The 16,279-nt window shown below is 39.2% G+C and overlaps 1 protein-coding gene across 4 annotated transcripts in view; it reads right to left on the minus strand.

Annotated features, from left to right (window-relative positions):
- AHRR (aryl-hydrocarbon receptor repressor) overlaps nucleotides 1–16,279 on the minus strand; it is a 70,351-nt gene that overhangs the window by 15,754 nt on the left and 38,318 nt on the right. For all 4 annotated transcript variants that reach the window (XM_040588066.1, XM_040588068.1, XM_040588067.1 and 1 more), the window contains one exon: nucleotides 14,711–14,811. In XM_040588066.1, the coding sequence (XP_040444000.1) occupies nucleotides 14,711–14,811 (101 nt within the window). The remainder of the gene's footprint in view (nucleotides 1–14,710; nucleotides 14,812–16,279) is intronic.

The raw sequence follows: 16,279 nt of genomic DNA on the forward strand, positions 1-16,279 counted from the left end.
CTGTGACAATGGTGGGCAGAATTTCAAGAGTTCAGTTCACAATAGGCTGACCTCCTCAGAAGATTTGGCCCCAATCACAGATGTGGAGCACCTTTGGAAATGTGGCCCCATGGGACTACACATGGCCAGGGGCTCTGTGCCTTGAAGAACCGGTAGAACAGTGACTGGAGAAGTGTAATGGAGAGACTGCAACGGCTCACCTACGTTTGAAAAGAGCTGTAGCAGCAGCTGATACAACCAAGTCAATGTTAACCATGAGCCACCGTCAAGAACAGTCAAGGGCCAATTGTGTTCACCTCCAGGTCAGCTCCGCAGATACAGATCCTTTCCAGAATAAGTGCTATCTCAGCCTAGCTGGGTTTGCGTTGAACGCTAGATATTCCCGCTGACCCTTCAAGCACAAGGAGTTGCTGGACTGTACTATTTTCTGCTCTAAATAATGTCCAAATTCATCCCAGCACCTCACCAACCAGAAGACGATGTAAGAAGAGTTCTACAACTTTGGTGCCTTTCACTGCACTGAGTGCAGCCTCCATAGATGGTATCTGTCATATCCATTTCCAATGTCAAGTGGAGGCCAGAAAGCATTTTTGGCATCTTGTCTCTTTGGACTCATCTTCACAGCAATGCACCCATCAGTGATGTGATGTTAGGAATTTTATTACATTTTGAACATCTGGCAGGCCTTTTAATTTGGACATACTAAAAATTTCCACAAAGATAACTGTAGGACATTTAAGGGAGCTCCTTCGTGTCTGTGGCTGTTACCATGCACATTACAAAAGACCTCCAGTCCTGCCCATGCAGCTGGGGGAGGTAGAAATTAAGAGCATTAAAGAAGTGGTGTTAATTAAAGAAATGTTCTTAACCTATGCATATTAACGCATCAAGACCTAACCAGGAAGGCTTAAAAAATGACCACAGGATTGATATGATTAAAGAATCTCATACATGCTGTACATCTTTAAAATGTGCCTTCCATTGTCCTGCAGGCAAGCTGGATTTTTTCAGCCCCTGTAGGAAATAGCCAGGGACCACATGCCTTTGGCAAGGATTGCTTTTATGAATCAAGAAATAAATACCCCTATTAAAAAATCAATCTTCTTCATCTAACATATTGGTACATAATCTTTAGGCTTAGACACATACCCTAAGAGACCAGGCTCTACCTTTAAAATATGAAACTTGTTCCCCTACAATGAAAGGTGAGCAGGTTTTTTCTTCCACAGAGCCAGAACTGGGCTGGACCAGGTGCAGGAGTTTGTAAAGATGGGAAAGGGAAATGGGACCACATGTGTTTCTAAGGTTGAGATCAGTGAACTGGCAACTACCTCTGTGAGGTTGGAGGAGGTATTAAGGAAGGGCGGGAGGGAGCAAGAGGAAAGAAGTAGTGGAGGAAAAGTTCAAGAGGCCATGTGTTTAAACTAAGCCAGAAACAAGCATGGCTTTGAGGGAAGTATGTAAATGAAGAGAATTACAAACTTCCCCCACTTTGTTTTTGTTTTGTTCTCAAAATGCTGATGTCCTCTCCTGAGTGAAGATCTCTTAATGAAGCATTGCCTGGTTTTCATGACCGCAAATGCAGACATCAGATGCTCTGCCCTGCAGGAAGGAAAAGCAAAACCCACTTCGGTGCAACAACAACTTTTATGTAAGTCACACGAGGCTATTGAGGATTAACACAAATTCCATGTGTATAAACCTCATTTTAGCTAGGAAACCTGGTGTGGCTTCAGCCACATTAAAGAGAGACAAGCTGGATATGGAGTAAAACTTCATAACCAGTGAGTCTTACCCATGACTGCAAGTTTTTCTGTTTTCTTAAAATTACCCTGAAGTGCAGTTCAGTGTGAAACCTGACATCTGTAGCACAGAGGACTCTGAATAGGCTTGGAGCTGGGCTGAGATTTATATTTTTCTTACGTACTTACCACACTGGGGAGGACAAGGAGGGTGTTTGCTAGCACAGGTCTGGTAACCCAGGAGTGGGTAATACTGATTGCAAATTAGTAGGAAAAGACTTCTTCTGACCTCTCAGATAAATCTCTTGGTTATCATATGCGACTCCATACTCAAGCCCTTTACAGTAACACTGCATAGAGATTTTCCATTATTCTGGCCAGAAGCCTAGTGATTTGTTAGACTGAGTGGAAGAGAGAGACAGCTTCAGTCCATGAGAACGACAAAAACTATTCCCAGCTTTTTTGTTGTAAGTTAATGGGTCTCACATTAAACAGGACAACAAAGTATATGGCTCCACTTAAGATTTTAAACATTCTTAGTTACTGAAATAAAATCCTCAGCAATAGCTTTCTCTCATTCCCAGTGAACGGGAGGCTGCACTGCTGTGCTGTGTCAGAAGCACAGCAGCTGTCTGGCTGGGTAATTGATAACCTACAGGAAAGAAAAAGGGAAACAGGATGCGAACGAGCATCTTACCTGTGCAGTTCACGCTCCCTAATGTAAGGACATATCTGCCCAAAACACAGAGGGGACAGCACAGAGAAGTAAGGGCAGATTTCCTCATTTCACTTAATTTCTTTCAGTAGAAATAATGGAAAGCCTAAAATAGGGCTCTTGATTTAGAGGAGGAAATAACCGAATTCTACAGCTCAATGTTAATGGTCTTTGCTTTGTGTACAACTGGTGTGTTTTAATCAGTGAAGTCCACTTGCATCCTACTGCAGTTTTTAGCAGCTTTGCATATACTTACACATGCACAGAGGGACACACACAAAGATATTAGCATGGACATGAAAACTTTTGCAACAGAAACAACTAACTTCAAATCTGCAAAAAATACATGGTTGTAAACTACCATTTGGTAAACCATATGGATTCAATGACAGATGGAATTTCTAATCCAGGATAATAGCTGAAACATGTGAGACAGACTTAAGTATGTATTGTGAACATTTGTTTGTTTGTATTTGGCTTTTTAAAAACACTTACATGAGTTTTCTACATTGTACTTTAAAAATGAAATCATGGTTTTTTTTTCCCAAATGGAAAAAAAGAAAGAAAAAAAAAAAGCTTGGCACCAGAGGCCTGTGTTCTTTTGAAAAAAACATGTACATCCAATTATGCACTCACGAAAAGCTGCACCTGCTACTGAAACAAAAAAACAATTAATCTCTCAGTTCAAAGAAAGTACAACATTATTCTGGTGCCCACAGTAGCTGTGAGATGAAAGTTACCAGTTTCTTCCATTAAGAAGTTTTTGAAACATTATTAGTCAAGAGGTTCTCTTTGGGAATGAAGGCAAATATTTTGAGGAAGATAGGACTTCCTTTGGCAAGATCCTTTATATATCCTGGTATTTTTTTCTGGTCCCATGGCAGAAAATCAGCCAGCAAATACTTCAAAGATATTTTGGTCAAGGTCATGGCGTAGTAAAAATAAGGGGGGGGGGGGGGAGGGAAAAGCAAGAACAAGTTCCAATCCACATTTCTCTTATTAATCTTCCTTGAAATAAAGGAAAATTCACTAGCATTAGGTCTCCAGAGACCATGTTACTATGGTTACTAAAGTACAACAGTCAAGGCCTGCAGCCATGCCTTGCTTTGAACAGATTTTCGAGTCACGCAACTTGGGTACTAAATTTCCAGGGTCAGTTGGCTCGCAGTTTATCTGGAACAGCTTCATTTTAATAGTGGATCGCTGGGTTTTTGCATCCTATGTGGGATGGGGCCATTTTCTGGTGATCTAAATAAGCAGCTATTTAAAAACTCTGGAAATGATATACTCGTTCTTGTCTTATGAATATTAGCAGGAAAATGCAGACAGTTAATGTGCCTTCTGTCTTTAACTGTATTGTTTAGTGAATCAGTATTTCTTTCCACTGGTGTTTTTAGGACTCATAATTGCTCTTCTCAAAAATCCCTCTGGAATCCCTGAGGTTCTCTTTATAAACCCAGGGAAAAAAAAGGAACTCTTACAGAACCTTGAAATAAAACCCCGCATAAAAGACTATTCAGAAATACCGTATCTGGTGACATCAGAATATGGCCTTTGCTCAACAAGTACAGTATCTCTTAGCCTTCCAGACTCTTATGTATTTCTCTGGTATCTACAAAGCAACTTCAAAAGGAGTATTTCTGTGAGTAAGCACTATTTCGTGCAAAGGGGGAGTGGCAGCACTGTTTTTAGCATTCAGTGTTGATCAAAGGCTTGCGTGTACTGCTTAGTTTTCAGGCAAAAGAAACAAAACAGAAAATGAATTTCCATCATTTGAGCCAGGGGAGGAAGTAAATCCTACAGGCTGAAGCCTACAGCCATGCGTTTATATGGCAAGCCTTTCAGAGGCAAAGTGCTCGATCAGACTGATTGGTTTTCTACAAAGAAATACATACGTATGATCATTATTCCCCTTTCACTTTTCTTGTCTTCCCAGACAAAATGAAGTTCATGTTCCTATCTCCTTGAGCCTAGATATCACTTCAGGCTCCTTAAACACAGTATGGAAATTCCGCATCTAGTGTTGCGCTGCTCAGAGCGGGGCCTGGCAAAATTTTCAAAGATCGTTCACATTGCCAGAAGAATTTGAGCCCTGGCCCCCTCATTTACTGTTGGAGGGAACAGCTGTGCCATCTCAAAGGCACGGATGACTGTGAACCATTCAGCTGATGAAATTTCTTGTTGTTCCATTTTTCGGTATCCCATCACTTCCACTGAGGAATTAGGGCAACTCTGAAGATACTTGTTTATATATGTGTCTCCAGTCTAACAAGGGAGCTGGAACACAGTGGCTCAGAGGCAGCAGACAACTGGCCTCCTGGAAATCAGTTAGGAAAATGTAAGTCATTGAGCTCTGGTAATTGTGAGCTATAAACTTTCAAGAAAACATAGTAGTTCTCTGGAGAGTGAGACTGTAATATGTGCACACATGTAAACACATATTAAACCATGGTGATGTTGGTTTTTATATGCTTGATATGCAATAAGCATTGGACACAACCAAGAACAACTTTGCCTTTAAAGTTGTTTTGATTGCACAATGCAAAATTGTAAACGTAGTTTTTCTTCCCCTATAGTTTCCTTTTAAGTTAAGCTTCTGTAACAAAGCTTGCTTAGTCTCTGTCAAGTTCTCAGGGCAGGGCCTCTCTTCTTTACTATATGCAGGAACCGCTGGCCCTCGATAAGCGCGGCACCTCAAAACCAACCCCTCTGTCCACAATGGTACTTAGAAACAAGAGCTGAAGCATCGTTTGACTTTGTGCAGAAAGCTGATGTGGTGCCTGCTAGAAAGACATACATCCCAACTGAATCCCATTGTTTTCACAAGTACTAAACACTGGAAATGAGAACACTGACTGGGCTTCCAGAGTGGAGCAGTACTAAAGACTAGTAGCTTAAAGACAGGTTAGGGAAGGTTTTGTTGCTGCAAAAGTGAAATCATGGGTGACTCCACCTCAGTACAAATTTGTTATATGGCATGTTTATTTAGAATAAATTATTTACACCAATAATGCTTTCTATTGATGGCAAGGTTTGGTGGATTGTTCCATGTCTAATTGTAAAAAATCCGTGATTCTTTTCTTTGCCTTATCAATTAGTATTTCATATGGGAAGTGACTATATGAATACTACTTGAGATTAATGGACATTATACGAGTATTGGAGACTATTTATTGTAATCTAAAGAAGAATAATATTCAAATCATTAATTCTAAAATTGCTGGGGAAAAGCACATTTTATTATTACATAGATATTATGCATCATGATTACTGGATATGCTAGTGAGTACCTGGATGAGTAACATGTCATTTACCTTAGCAATTATCATGAAAGGATACTAAAGTATGACATAATGTTTTATATCTTTTCCTTTAGCCTCCTTATTAGTCATGATGTTGAATTTAAAGTTGTGCTCTACCAGTAATGGAACCCTACTGTCAATGCTCTTTCACAATACTATGCCCTGAACTACACTTGGAAACAGAAACAATCTTTATATTGATTTACGCAGTTTCTCATTTCACTTCCTCAAAAGCAGATGTTGTATTCACAGATGGAAGCAAAGCTGGGGCAATATCGTATCTTCAGTGCAAGTTCAGCCTTCCATTCTTTCTGAGTTCTGCAGCTGCTCTGAGCTTTTCACTCTTTCCTTCAACAATTTCTATATAGAAAATGCAAGCCTGATTAATTCCATTTGAGAAGACTCAAAATGAAGCATTAATTGCTCACTACTCTACACTTGTAATAACAAATTTAGTTAGGTAGCCTTTGCAGTAACAAATGTAGTAAGATTACCCATTATCTTCCACAGAAATAACTTACTGAAAAGAGTCTCAACTAATATTTATCCAACATGTTGGACAATTAGACATATGTAAGTGCCAAATGTCTGGATTTTTTTTTTCCAGTGCTATTTACATGTAAGTGCATCAAGTCCTGAAGAGAAGAAGCCGTCACAATATTCCATCCACAGCTGACTTTTACTCCTACTTGCAAACTGTTAAGAAGCATGAATGGAAGGCATCTCTTTCTGTAAGGAATCAAAACCTAAAAGAGACAATGTTGCAGCCTATATACTGTGAACAGAATGTGATGTCCTAATTTCAAAGCACTATTTTTCTGCGTATTTAGCACTATATATCACATTTTACAACACAGAACTGTTTCAGGGGGTGCGGAGAAGAGCAAAACAATCTGTATTTCAATATTCTGTTCAATAATATATGGTAAATCAGATTTTTTAAACACCATTTCAGGTCAGTGGAGTTTTTAGGGAATGTGGCATTCCTGAATTTGACTCTGGGAACTGTCTTACTGCACAAATTATCATCTTGAGTATGTTTTGTATCCTGTAAGTATCCTGTATAAAACACAACCTGTCCCACACTGGCAGCAGGGGTGAATAATGCTGTTAATGCTTTGCACTGACCCAGAAAGGCAAGCAATACTTTCTCTAATCTAGATACCAACTGGATGATAATTGATCATCTGGAAAGAGGTAAGGATGGAAAGTTAGAGACAACTCCTCTAACCAGCAGCGACGACTGCAAATCTTAAGCTGAGGAGGAGGAACCCTTCCCCAAGGCCCTTCCCCAAGACCTTGCTTTAGTCTGAGCAGGCACTTCTTTTCTTATTGCTAAAAAAAGCCCAGTCTCAGTTACTGGAAAATTCTGGGGGCATTGCTGTACTGGAAGGAGGAGGGAAGATGTAGAACATGTTAGAGAAATGCCTGCTGTTGGCCACCATCGGCTTTTGCAGCTAGGAATTCCTAGAAGAATTGCAATTACAATGGGATACAAAAACTATCTATTTTTTCTTTTTTCTACTCATAAAATGTCAGGGACAGTTAAAACCAGAATGATAGTGATTTCTTTTTGAAGTTCTTGGAGTAGCAGCAGAACTATTTGAGGGGTGCCTATCTGTCCTCCTGTCTCTGAATCAATACTACATCCTTGCTAATAGGAAACAGTACATTTAACAGTCAACGTCATGCTTTTTAATAGTGGTTTTCAGTTCAAATCATCAAATGGCATATTCAAGTTTTATCAATTGAGGTAGGCAAAAAGTCAAATAGAAATGTAGTCAATATTTCTAGAAAAACACATAAGCTTTTCTTTGGAAACCTTCAGGACCACAAAAAAAATCAATGCAAATTTGCAAAAATTCTTAAGACAACACATAATCTTGCCTGGACCCACTGTCTTGCTCCTCACTTCACTTTATTGAGAAGATAGCAAAGTTGCAGCTCGTTAGCTTTTCTGAGTTGAGAACGAGGAATATACTGAAAGCAAGTGTCAGCTGTACAGATTAGGCTAATAATTTATAATTTCACTTCAACCAGTTGAAGACCAGTTAAACAATGTAAGATTGCAATTATCCATGATAATAAACAGGCGTTATTTGAAGTTGGGGTTTTTTTTGCTTTTTTTTACAATATGTGACTTTTCCATCTTTAAAAACAACACACTTCCTCAAAAGCAAATGCTCATGCAGAAATTTGTATGCGAGGAACAGAGTGTTATGATTGCTTTTGTTACTTAAATGCATGAAGTCCAGTTCTAGTAGCAGACTAAGTCCCAGTGCATCTATACAACACAGCGCTCATGTACAAATAGTGAACCTATCAATTGGTGAGAACAGTTGCCAAGGATTAGCTTTGAAGTCGGTGAGAGAAAGAAGCCCTAACTGAGCTGAAATGGGAGAATATGTTTTGTTGGGGAGGAAGTCACATGGCCACTGGACTGTCTCCAGAGGCACCGAAATAGCCTGGGCAGAAACAGAGAGGAAGCGGCTGTGAAAAGTAAGCTCGGGTGGAGCGTGCTGTGATCAACCATCTGGAGACAGCAACAGTGGCCTGAAGTTCGGATCCACATCTGGCCTGTGCCCAAAGCTTATTGATTCTTACCTTAACGCTGCTGACGGACAGCTTCTCCATTCACCAGCACGCCTAACATTTCTTAGCCAGGCCTACTCCTATGACAGCAGGTTTGCCTCTGCTCTGACAAATGGAACCCAACTTTACCGATGCCAGTTCAAACCAGAGAGGATGCTAACTGTCCCTCCTCACTGCACACCTGCGCTGGCTGCCCACTCCTCCTGCTCTATCGCATTAAACATAAGCTGCTTGTCCTGATTTTCTGATCTGCTCACAGCTTGCTCCCTCCTCAATTAAAATCTTCATTTTGTGTTGGTGAAGCTAAGTACTAACCCTCATCAGTCCAACATGTTACCCTTACTCACATGCAAGATTTGAGAACAAGCACTTTGCTAAAAGGCACCGCACAAGCCTCTGCAGGGGCACCTGATTTTTCTCCCTCAAATCCCTCCTTAAAACTCTTGCAAAAGTCCTGACAAAGGTCAAGCTGCTCATATACTATGAGTACTGGCAATCGTGTTTACCCCTTTGTTCATTATTTCCACACGCTGTGTTACCCATAAAAATTCATCTTTCATCACTTGTCTTGTATTTAGGCTACAAATCTGAAGGGGATCACGTCTTTTTGTTTTGCTCTGCCTCCCTGTCAAGCTGGAGGGTGCCACCGCCTATATTTCTGAAACCTCAGTGCTGTGGCAGCATCATGATCATTACAGTCATAACAGTAGCACTAAGGATTGGAGGAGATATAACACTAATGGTATTTAGAGGTCACAGGCTTTTTTGTCCTGATTTGTTTGAGAAGGAAAAAAAAGAAGAAAGGAATAAGCGAGAACATTAGTTATTTGTTTAAAGGGCAACAGAAAGGATATTTTTTGCACAAAGTTGTGGCCATGCCAGATTTCAAGTCTGGATTTTAGAAATATGCCTATTTGCAAAGAAAAAAAAAGGGGCCAGGGCTTCTGAAATGTTCCTTTGTGTTTTGCCTGTGTCTGGCAAGAAGAAAGTGAATGTACACATGTGATAAAATGGCAAGTTACTCCCGACCCCATTTATAGCCTTTTTTTTTCATGGATAAATTCTCTGTAAGTCACCCAAGTGACTAATGTCAGCTTAAATCATGTCATCTGAATTACTGGGAGAAGGTTCATGTTTGAAAACAAAGCAAAGCAAAAGGGTTGTTTGGGTAACTTTTAAGAGTTGTATTAGCTGGAAAACAAAATGCACTGAGACTACGAGCTTTTTATGAGAACTTCCTATTTTGATGGTCCCATTTTAAACTAGTAGATTAAAAGGTGAAGCACTGTATCATCATCTAACAGGACTTACTTTAGAAGGACTGTGCTAAGAGAGTCAGCACCATAGGAAACTGAAAAGGAATTCAAGACCAGAATAAATCAAGTCTCTCTCTACCAGTTTTTGATTTCTGAAGTCCGTGCCTTGTTCATAGCCCAGCATAATAACCATGCACTTTCGTCTGATTCCCAGCTTTCCTTTTCAAGTTTAAATTAAAAAATAACAGGAAGAGAAAAATATCTTGCTCTCAGACTGAAATTCAAACTGGAGTACTTTTTTCAAGAGCGCAGTGTTATCAAGTACTGATTACATAAATCAGTTTGGAAGGAGGAAGTAGAATTACACTAACAAGTTTAAAAAAATTACAGGAAAGCAAGTGGAAAAAGGGTTTCCTATGTTATTTCCTTATGCAGAGTGAAGAACAGCACCAATAGGATGTTTTCTAACGTATCATTTTCTAACTCCCTTGGAATGAAACTTGAACCCTAATTCAAGCTGTTAGTAGAGGCCACCTGGAAATACCTCTCAGTGCCAAAATATGCACATACACCTCTCTGTTCAAAGAGACTCCCAGAAAGCTTATTATCTCCAGCTACTTTTAAGGTAATGACATAATGTTAAATAATATGCTTCAAGATTATATTGTCTCGAATTCTGAATCCTTTACCTAGATAAAAGGTCTGACTTTCATTGGTTTTGATTAAGACTTGGACTCCATTTGGTATTAAAGCTAATGAAAAAAAGCCTCACTGACTTCTGTGGGAACTACCAAGCAAGAACCAACATTTCCTATTCACAATAATGCCCAAACCTGTGATATGGAATTAAGAAATAATACATAAATGACTTGTCTGTGTGATAAAGTGCCTATACCTGATCATGCTACCACGTTGCACCAACAGTCAATTCCAAGCACAAATGCCACTGGTTCAGTAGACAGATACCTGAATTGCCTCACTAGTCATGTCACTTACAACTCAAATCAGTAAAATTAATCGCTAAATGGTAGAACAAAAGCATGCCTACGAAATATGGATGCTCAGTTTGAAAAACCCAGCTTTATCTGGTTAAGTAGTTAATGTAATAAAGCTAAGATTATTGATACCAGTGGACCAGTGATTGATATAACGCCCACACCACCAAAACTACCTTTCACTGTTTTTCTTGACTTCTGAAGACTGACATGATTTTGAAGAAGTTATTTTTCTTTTTTTTTTCTACATAAAAGACTATATGTCTATGATTTTAAGATGTTTTTTAAGATGTCAGGCATCTGAGAGTCTTTGTCTAAAAATTTAAGTAAGTTCTAAGCCTGACCAGACCCCTCTGCAGAGCCTTCCTACCCTCAAGCAGATCAACATTCCAACCCAACTTGGTGTCATCTGCAAACTTACTGAGGGTGGACTCAATCCCCCCATCCAGATTGCCAATAAAGATATTAAACAGAACATACAGTGTCACTGAGTAAGAAATACCAGGACAGTACGATGACTGGCATCTTCAGTGCAGCCATAAAAAAAACCCATGAGACAAAACCACAGAAATGTGATTCTTGTGCCCTGAAGCCTTAAAACTAGAGGACTCGTGGAAATCTCTCTGCGAACTGGGCAAAAGAGTGGCTTGGAACATCCTGAAAACAACATGGGCCTTCACTGAAAGAATGTCAGCTGTTGGTGACCACGGTAATGGCAGAACAAGCCAGGTCTGGCCTTTATCGGTATTCATCAGTGAGATGGGGCATGACGGAGCCAGGCGGTCTTACTCCATTAGCATCTGTTTGGGAGCTGCCTGGATCATACGGATTTCTTTTTTAATTTTTGTGACATTTTGGATATAAAACACTATTTTCACACCTGAAAAGAATTATGTCCAGTACATCTGGAGACAGGGATACCATACGCTGCAGCCTACAACAGCGGAATAGAAGACTAACAGACATTATAAAGAAGGGCAGAAAGCCCATCAAGATACAAGATATGTCCTTCAGCAGCAAGGGTTGAGACAGAAACATGAATATTAACGATCCTTCCATAATGAGCAGAAAAACTGTAGGAGCAACTGTGAGGTGGTCAGTAAAGTCCAAGTGACAACGTTAGCAGGGTGCTGCTTAGTATATGGGTGACCATTAGGCAAGAAGCAATGTCAGTGGTGATGATGGGGCCACTGCCTGACTGCATGTCATTGAGAAAACAAGTGCGGATCGGGTGTCCCTTTTGACAATGGACATTTAAATCATCTGCTAGGATAGTATAACATGTGAAAATTAAACACGCGTTTGGATGAGGAATTACCTGAACAACAGTGTAGACTCTGAGTCTGGACTTAGAGACTGTGAGTGCAGCATAGCTGGGGGGAAGAGCAGGAGGTGGCTAACAGCCCTGAGATGATTATTGCAATCAAGGCTATTGCCTAGATACCCACCAGTGATTCATTCTTATTTTTCCAAGTCACCATTTTATTGTGTTTCTCCACCCCATCACCCCATAAATTCTATCTGGATTTATTGACTGCCAATCCAATTTATTTTCACACTTTTCCGGTTATGGGTTTGGCCCGGTGTTCCTTAAGTATTCAGTAACAGGCTTCAGTGACTGAATGTGGCCCTTTTCTGCCAGAAGGCATGTGGCACAAGGGTTGCAATACCACCTGTCTTGGAAAGTATTTTGAAAGTGCAAAGTTAAAAGTCATTACTGCAGTCAAACAGTTGGAGTCTCAAGTCTCCAAGGAGAGCAAAGATTGCAAGAATGGGGTATAGTCAAAAAGTCCGTTAATAAGATTGGAGTTTGGTTCTTAGAGCTTTGCCTGTCTTCCCTCCAAAGGGAAACAAAAACGGCAAGAAAAGATTCTCTTATCCAGAAGAAGTGATCTTAAAACACTGGAAGAAATTATTTATTTAGGTACCTGCTGTGATCCACTAAAAAGTCTTTGATAAACTGGTATCATTGTTTATTCTGTTATTGCTGATGAAAGCTATTTGATTATAGCTGTAAAAAATCTCTATAAAATCTTAAATAAAAAACACATGTTGTGGCAGAGGCCTTTAGAAATAAAAAACATTTTAAACATACTTTGAAGACAGTCTAATTCCATTGTTTTCTTTCAAGCTGAAAGGGAAGTACTGCATTTTTTCAAGACTCCAGAGTCACAGATACATCATTTACCAGTAATTAGGGCTGTTGCTATTTCATATTTCTGTCTATGCATAGAGCAGTGCGATGATACCCACGCTAGGAAAAAAATAAGCCATTATCCCTGGTTTTCCATTAACAGTGCACCCAGGGATTATTCACACATATTTTGGCAATTCAGATTATTCTTGTTTGTATTATAAAAGCATCTAGGAGAAGTTGCACAGTGCAAGGTGGTGTCATGAGAAAGAAAGTGGCTTTTAACAGCTGAAAAATATCTTTCGAGACCTGATAAAGCGGCCAGATTCATAAGCCAATATACAAAGCAAAGCAACTACCAGCAAGACTGTTTGCTTCTCCTTCGAAGGAATCACAAATGCAACTACTCAGTTAAAACCCCACTGTCTCTAATAAACAACATGGTGAATTTGTTTGAACAACAAAATACCCCACTTTTCTTCACATGCCATGGCCACTGAATGAGCATCTAAGCCAAAATCAGTCCCCAGGGAATATTCCTGGCAAGCCCAAAGGAAAATTAATGCTCTTATTCTAGGTCAGACATGCCCATAAATGAAGCCTGGCAAATACATTCATATTAACAGGCACTTAATCATCCAGTTAATGATCCTCATTAAGTATGACCCAGGATAAAATATCTCCCATATATTCAAAAGGAATGTGACTCCTATATACCCTGTATTAAGCAGACCATTACCATGTCCAGTAGTATTAGTCTCTTGTAACCTACCTGAAATTACACATCTGTGTTCTCTCCATGTGCTTGTAGCAGTAGGGCTACTGTTTGAAGAGTCTTAATGACTGTAACTTGTGGTCATGCAATATGCACCCAACAAAACATAGACTAAAGAGGAAAGCCTCATTAAAAGTTATATACTCACCATATTTATCATTTGTTGTAAGCCCTGTACTCCCTATTCATTGAGAATGGAAATGGTTGCAAGTAATAGCTGACAGCCAAACATTTCATTTTGGCACTAGCACTAACTAATCAGATGCTTCTGTGTTACTTGCTTTGAAATATAAAATTAAAATCTTCTAAAGTATTGAGAGGAAGGAAATCAGGGTGCCAGTTTCCATTCCACAGACTTGACAAACTTATGATATTGGATCCCACGATAAAATGTCTTTTTACTTTAGTAGTATACCGCATTTATTTGCTTGAGGCTACTATTTAATTTACATTTACATGAATCTCAGAGCTGTCATTAAAACGCAGTTTTTATATCATGAATATTATCCTATCCAAAACAACTATACATATGTAGTCCTAATCACACAGAAATTTCCAAGGACCTCAGTGTATAAAAGGCATTATTACATCATGAGTTTGAAATGCAGATGTATCTGGGATGGACCGCTGTGCTCTAGCTGGTTCAGTAGTTCACAGCAGTATTAATTCTTCCTCTAGATTAATGGATCCAATTCTCAGAAACAGTATGGCCCCTTTATGCTGCTCTGCCAATATAAAAACATCCTAAAGGGGATAAAAATACATGGAAGGAGTAACTTCTACACACACAGCTTCCCTCAGAGCACAGGCTTAAGGAAGTAGGATAAATTAAAATATCCCAGAATAATCTCAACTCAGATCAGAAACCAAGCAAGTTCCTTCTGACAGCCTCAAAATATGGGCCAAGTAAACCAAACTTCTGCCATCACTCCAAGTGAAAAAGAACTGTGAGCTGGCCCACTGGAGTTCACTGGTCATTTCGAGGATGTAAGGGTGTAAGGTACAGTCGCTCAAACAGAGACTGACTGGGACTATCACAACTGCCAGCTTTGCTCTTGCAAGAAGCACTCACAAGTGTGATTCTTGAGTGACTGACACCAAGAGTGACCATTTGTCCTGAGTTGCCACAAAGCATTAACCCAAGTAATTCATCAAACGGAATAGATTAGAGCCAGAAAAGACAGCATTCTTTCACTCACTTCTAGTAGAAGTCCACCTTCTTGTACAGCGGTCTTGTTAGATATATTGTCTTCTTTTATCATTTGGCCAACTTGCTTCTTAAAGTGCTTTTCTTGAATGGCTGTTGGAAAGAGTTATTATCAATTTAGATACCATAATGATTAGGGCTGCTAGATTAAAATTCTTATTTAGGCACTTAACGTGCATTGATTTAATTGGGAGTTCTTGTCTTTGTGGTCTGGATGTCAGTTACTGACAACTTTCTTTTGCTGTGAAGGAGATAGATGCATATTTGGCAGTCCAGATGTTTTTTATATGAAATATCTATCACAATTTTATTGAACATATTTTTTCCATTAGTGTACTCTACATAAAGCAACAATGAAAACCCACAGGAAAGAAACAAAAGAAAGTTAGCAAATTGTTTTGTTTATAAAAATATGTATTATGACAATATAAAGAAATGCCTATATAGCTCAGAAGACAAGGGACTGAAATAAGTTTCTTATTTTCAGTGCTGACCTTCTTGGCATCAGATTATTTTCAGTCTCACTGTACCCTATTTGCTTCTATGAGTCTGAGGCTGACTGTAAGATTCAAGGGAAAGTTCTTTAATTTTTAAACAGAGGTTTAAGATTTGTTTTAAACTGGTCGTTTACTGTATGAAATTTATTAATATCTCTCACAATAGATTAAATCACATATATTTTCCCTAATAATAATGAAAACCTTAATGGGAGTCAAAACTGGTGAGTGCTCTTCCCCCACATGGGTTACCATTGCCTGATCTGAAATATCTTTGAATACTCAGATTAAAGTCTTCATGTCAATACATCCCACAGAAAAATCCCTTAAATACAATCCCATTTCTGGGGGTAATGAAAGAATTTCTGAGAAGGACGACATCACTTGACACACTGGGATTCTGCTTCATCTGGGGAGTATGACAGGAAGCTGTCTTTATCATTTGGTCAGTAAGAATTAAGGAGTCAGCTTCAGTACTACTGTCCCATCCCAGAGAAGAGTCATACAAATATCTGGGTAGCAAACAGAGATTCAGTTTTCTGTTTGTTCTCCTTTCCATGGAGAAAATGAGAGAGGAGAGCATACCAGTGAGATTAGCTGGGACATTTGATACACATTGTCCCTTCCAGCTAAAGGAGAGCTGGAGCAGCCACAGCCAGAGATGCTTAATAATCCAAAAAAAGAAGGGTTGAGATGGACAGGAATAGTTCATACCAAATCAGAAAAAAAGAGGAGCCAGACAGCAAGCCTCTAATACTTCTGAGCTTGTTGCTAAAAGCCATGACAATTTAAATTTTTAGCAAAAAAAAAAAAAAAAAGATTTAAATTTTTAGTAAGATACCAAATCAAGAAAAAGGTCTACATTTTTAAATGGCTTGAATAATACTTGTTGCAAATGATTAAGGATATCTAAATGGAGTTACTTCCTTTCCAAACAGCTGTGCAAGAGCCCCTTATCAATTTAACAGCCTAGTGAGGGACTGTTGTAAGATACATCAGCGTTTTACAACAGATGATGGCAACACAGAACCACGCTGACTGAATATTCGTGATGTTTTTTAGCT

The sequence above is a fragment of the Falco naumanni genome, chromosome 3, assembly GCF_017639655.2.
Source record: "Falco naumanni isolate bFalNau1 chromosome 3, bFalNau1.pat, whole genome shotgun sequence".
Lineage (NCBI taxonomy): Eukaryota > Metazoa > Chordata > Aves > Falconiformes > Falconidae > Falco > Falco naumanni.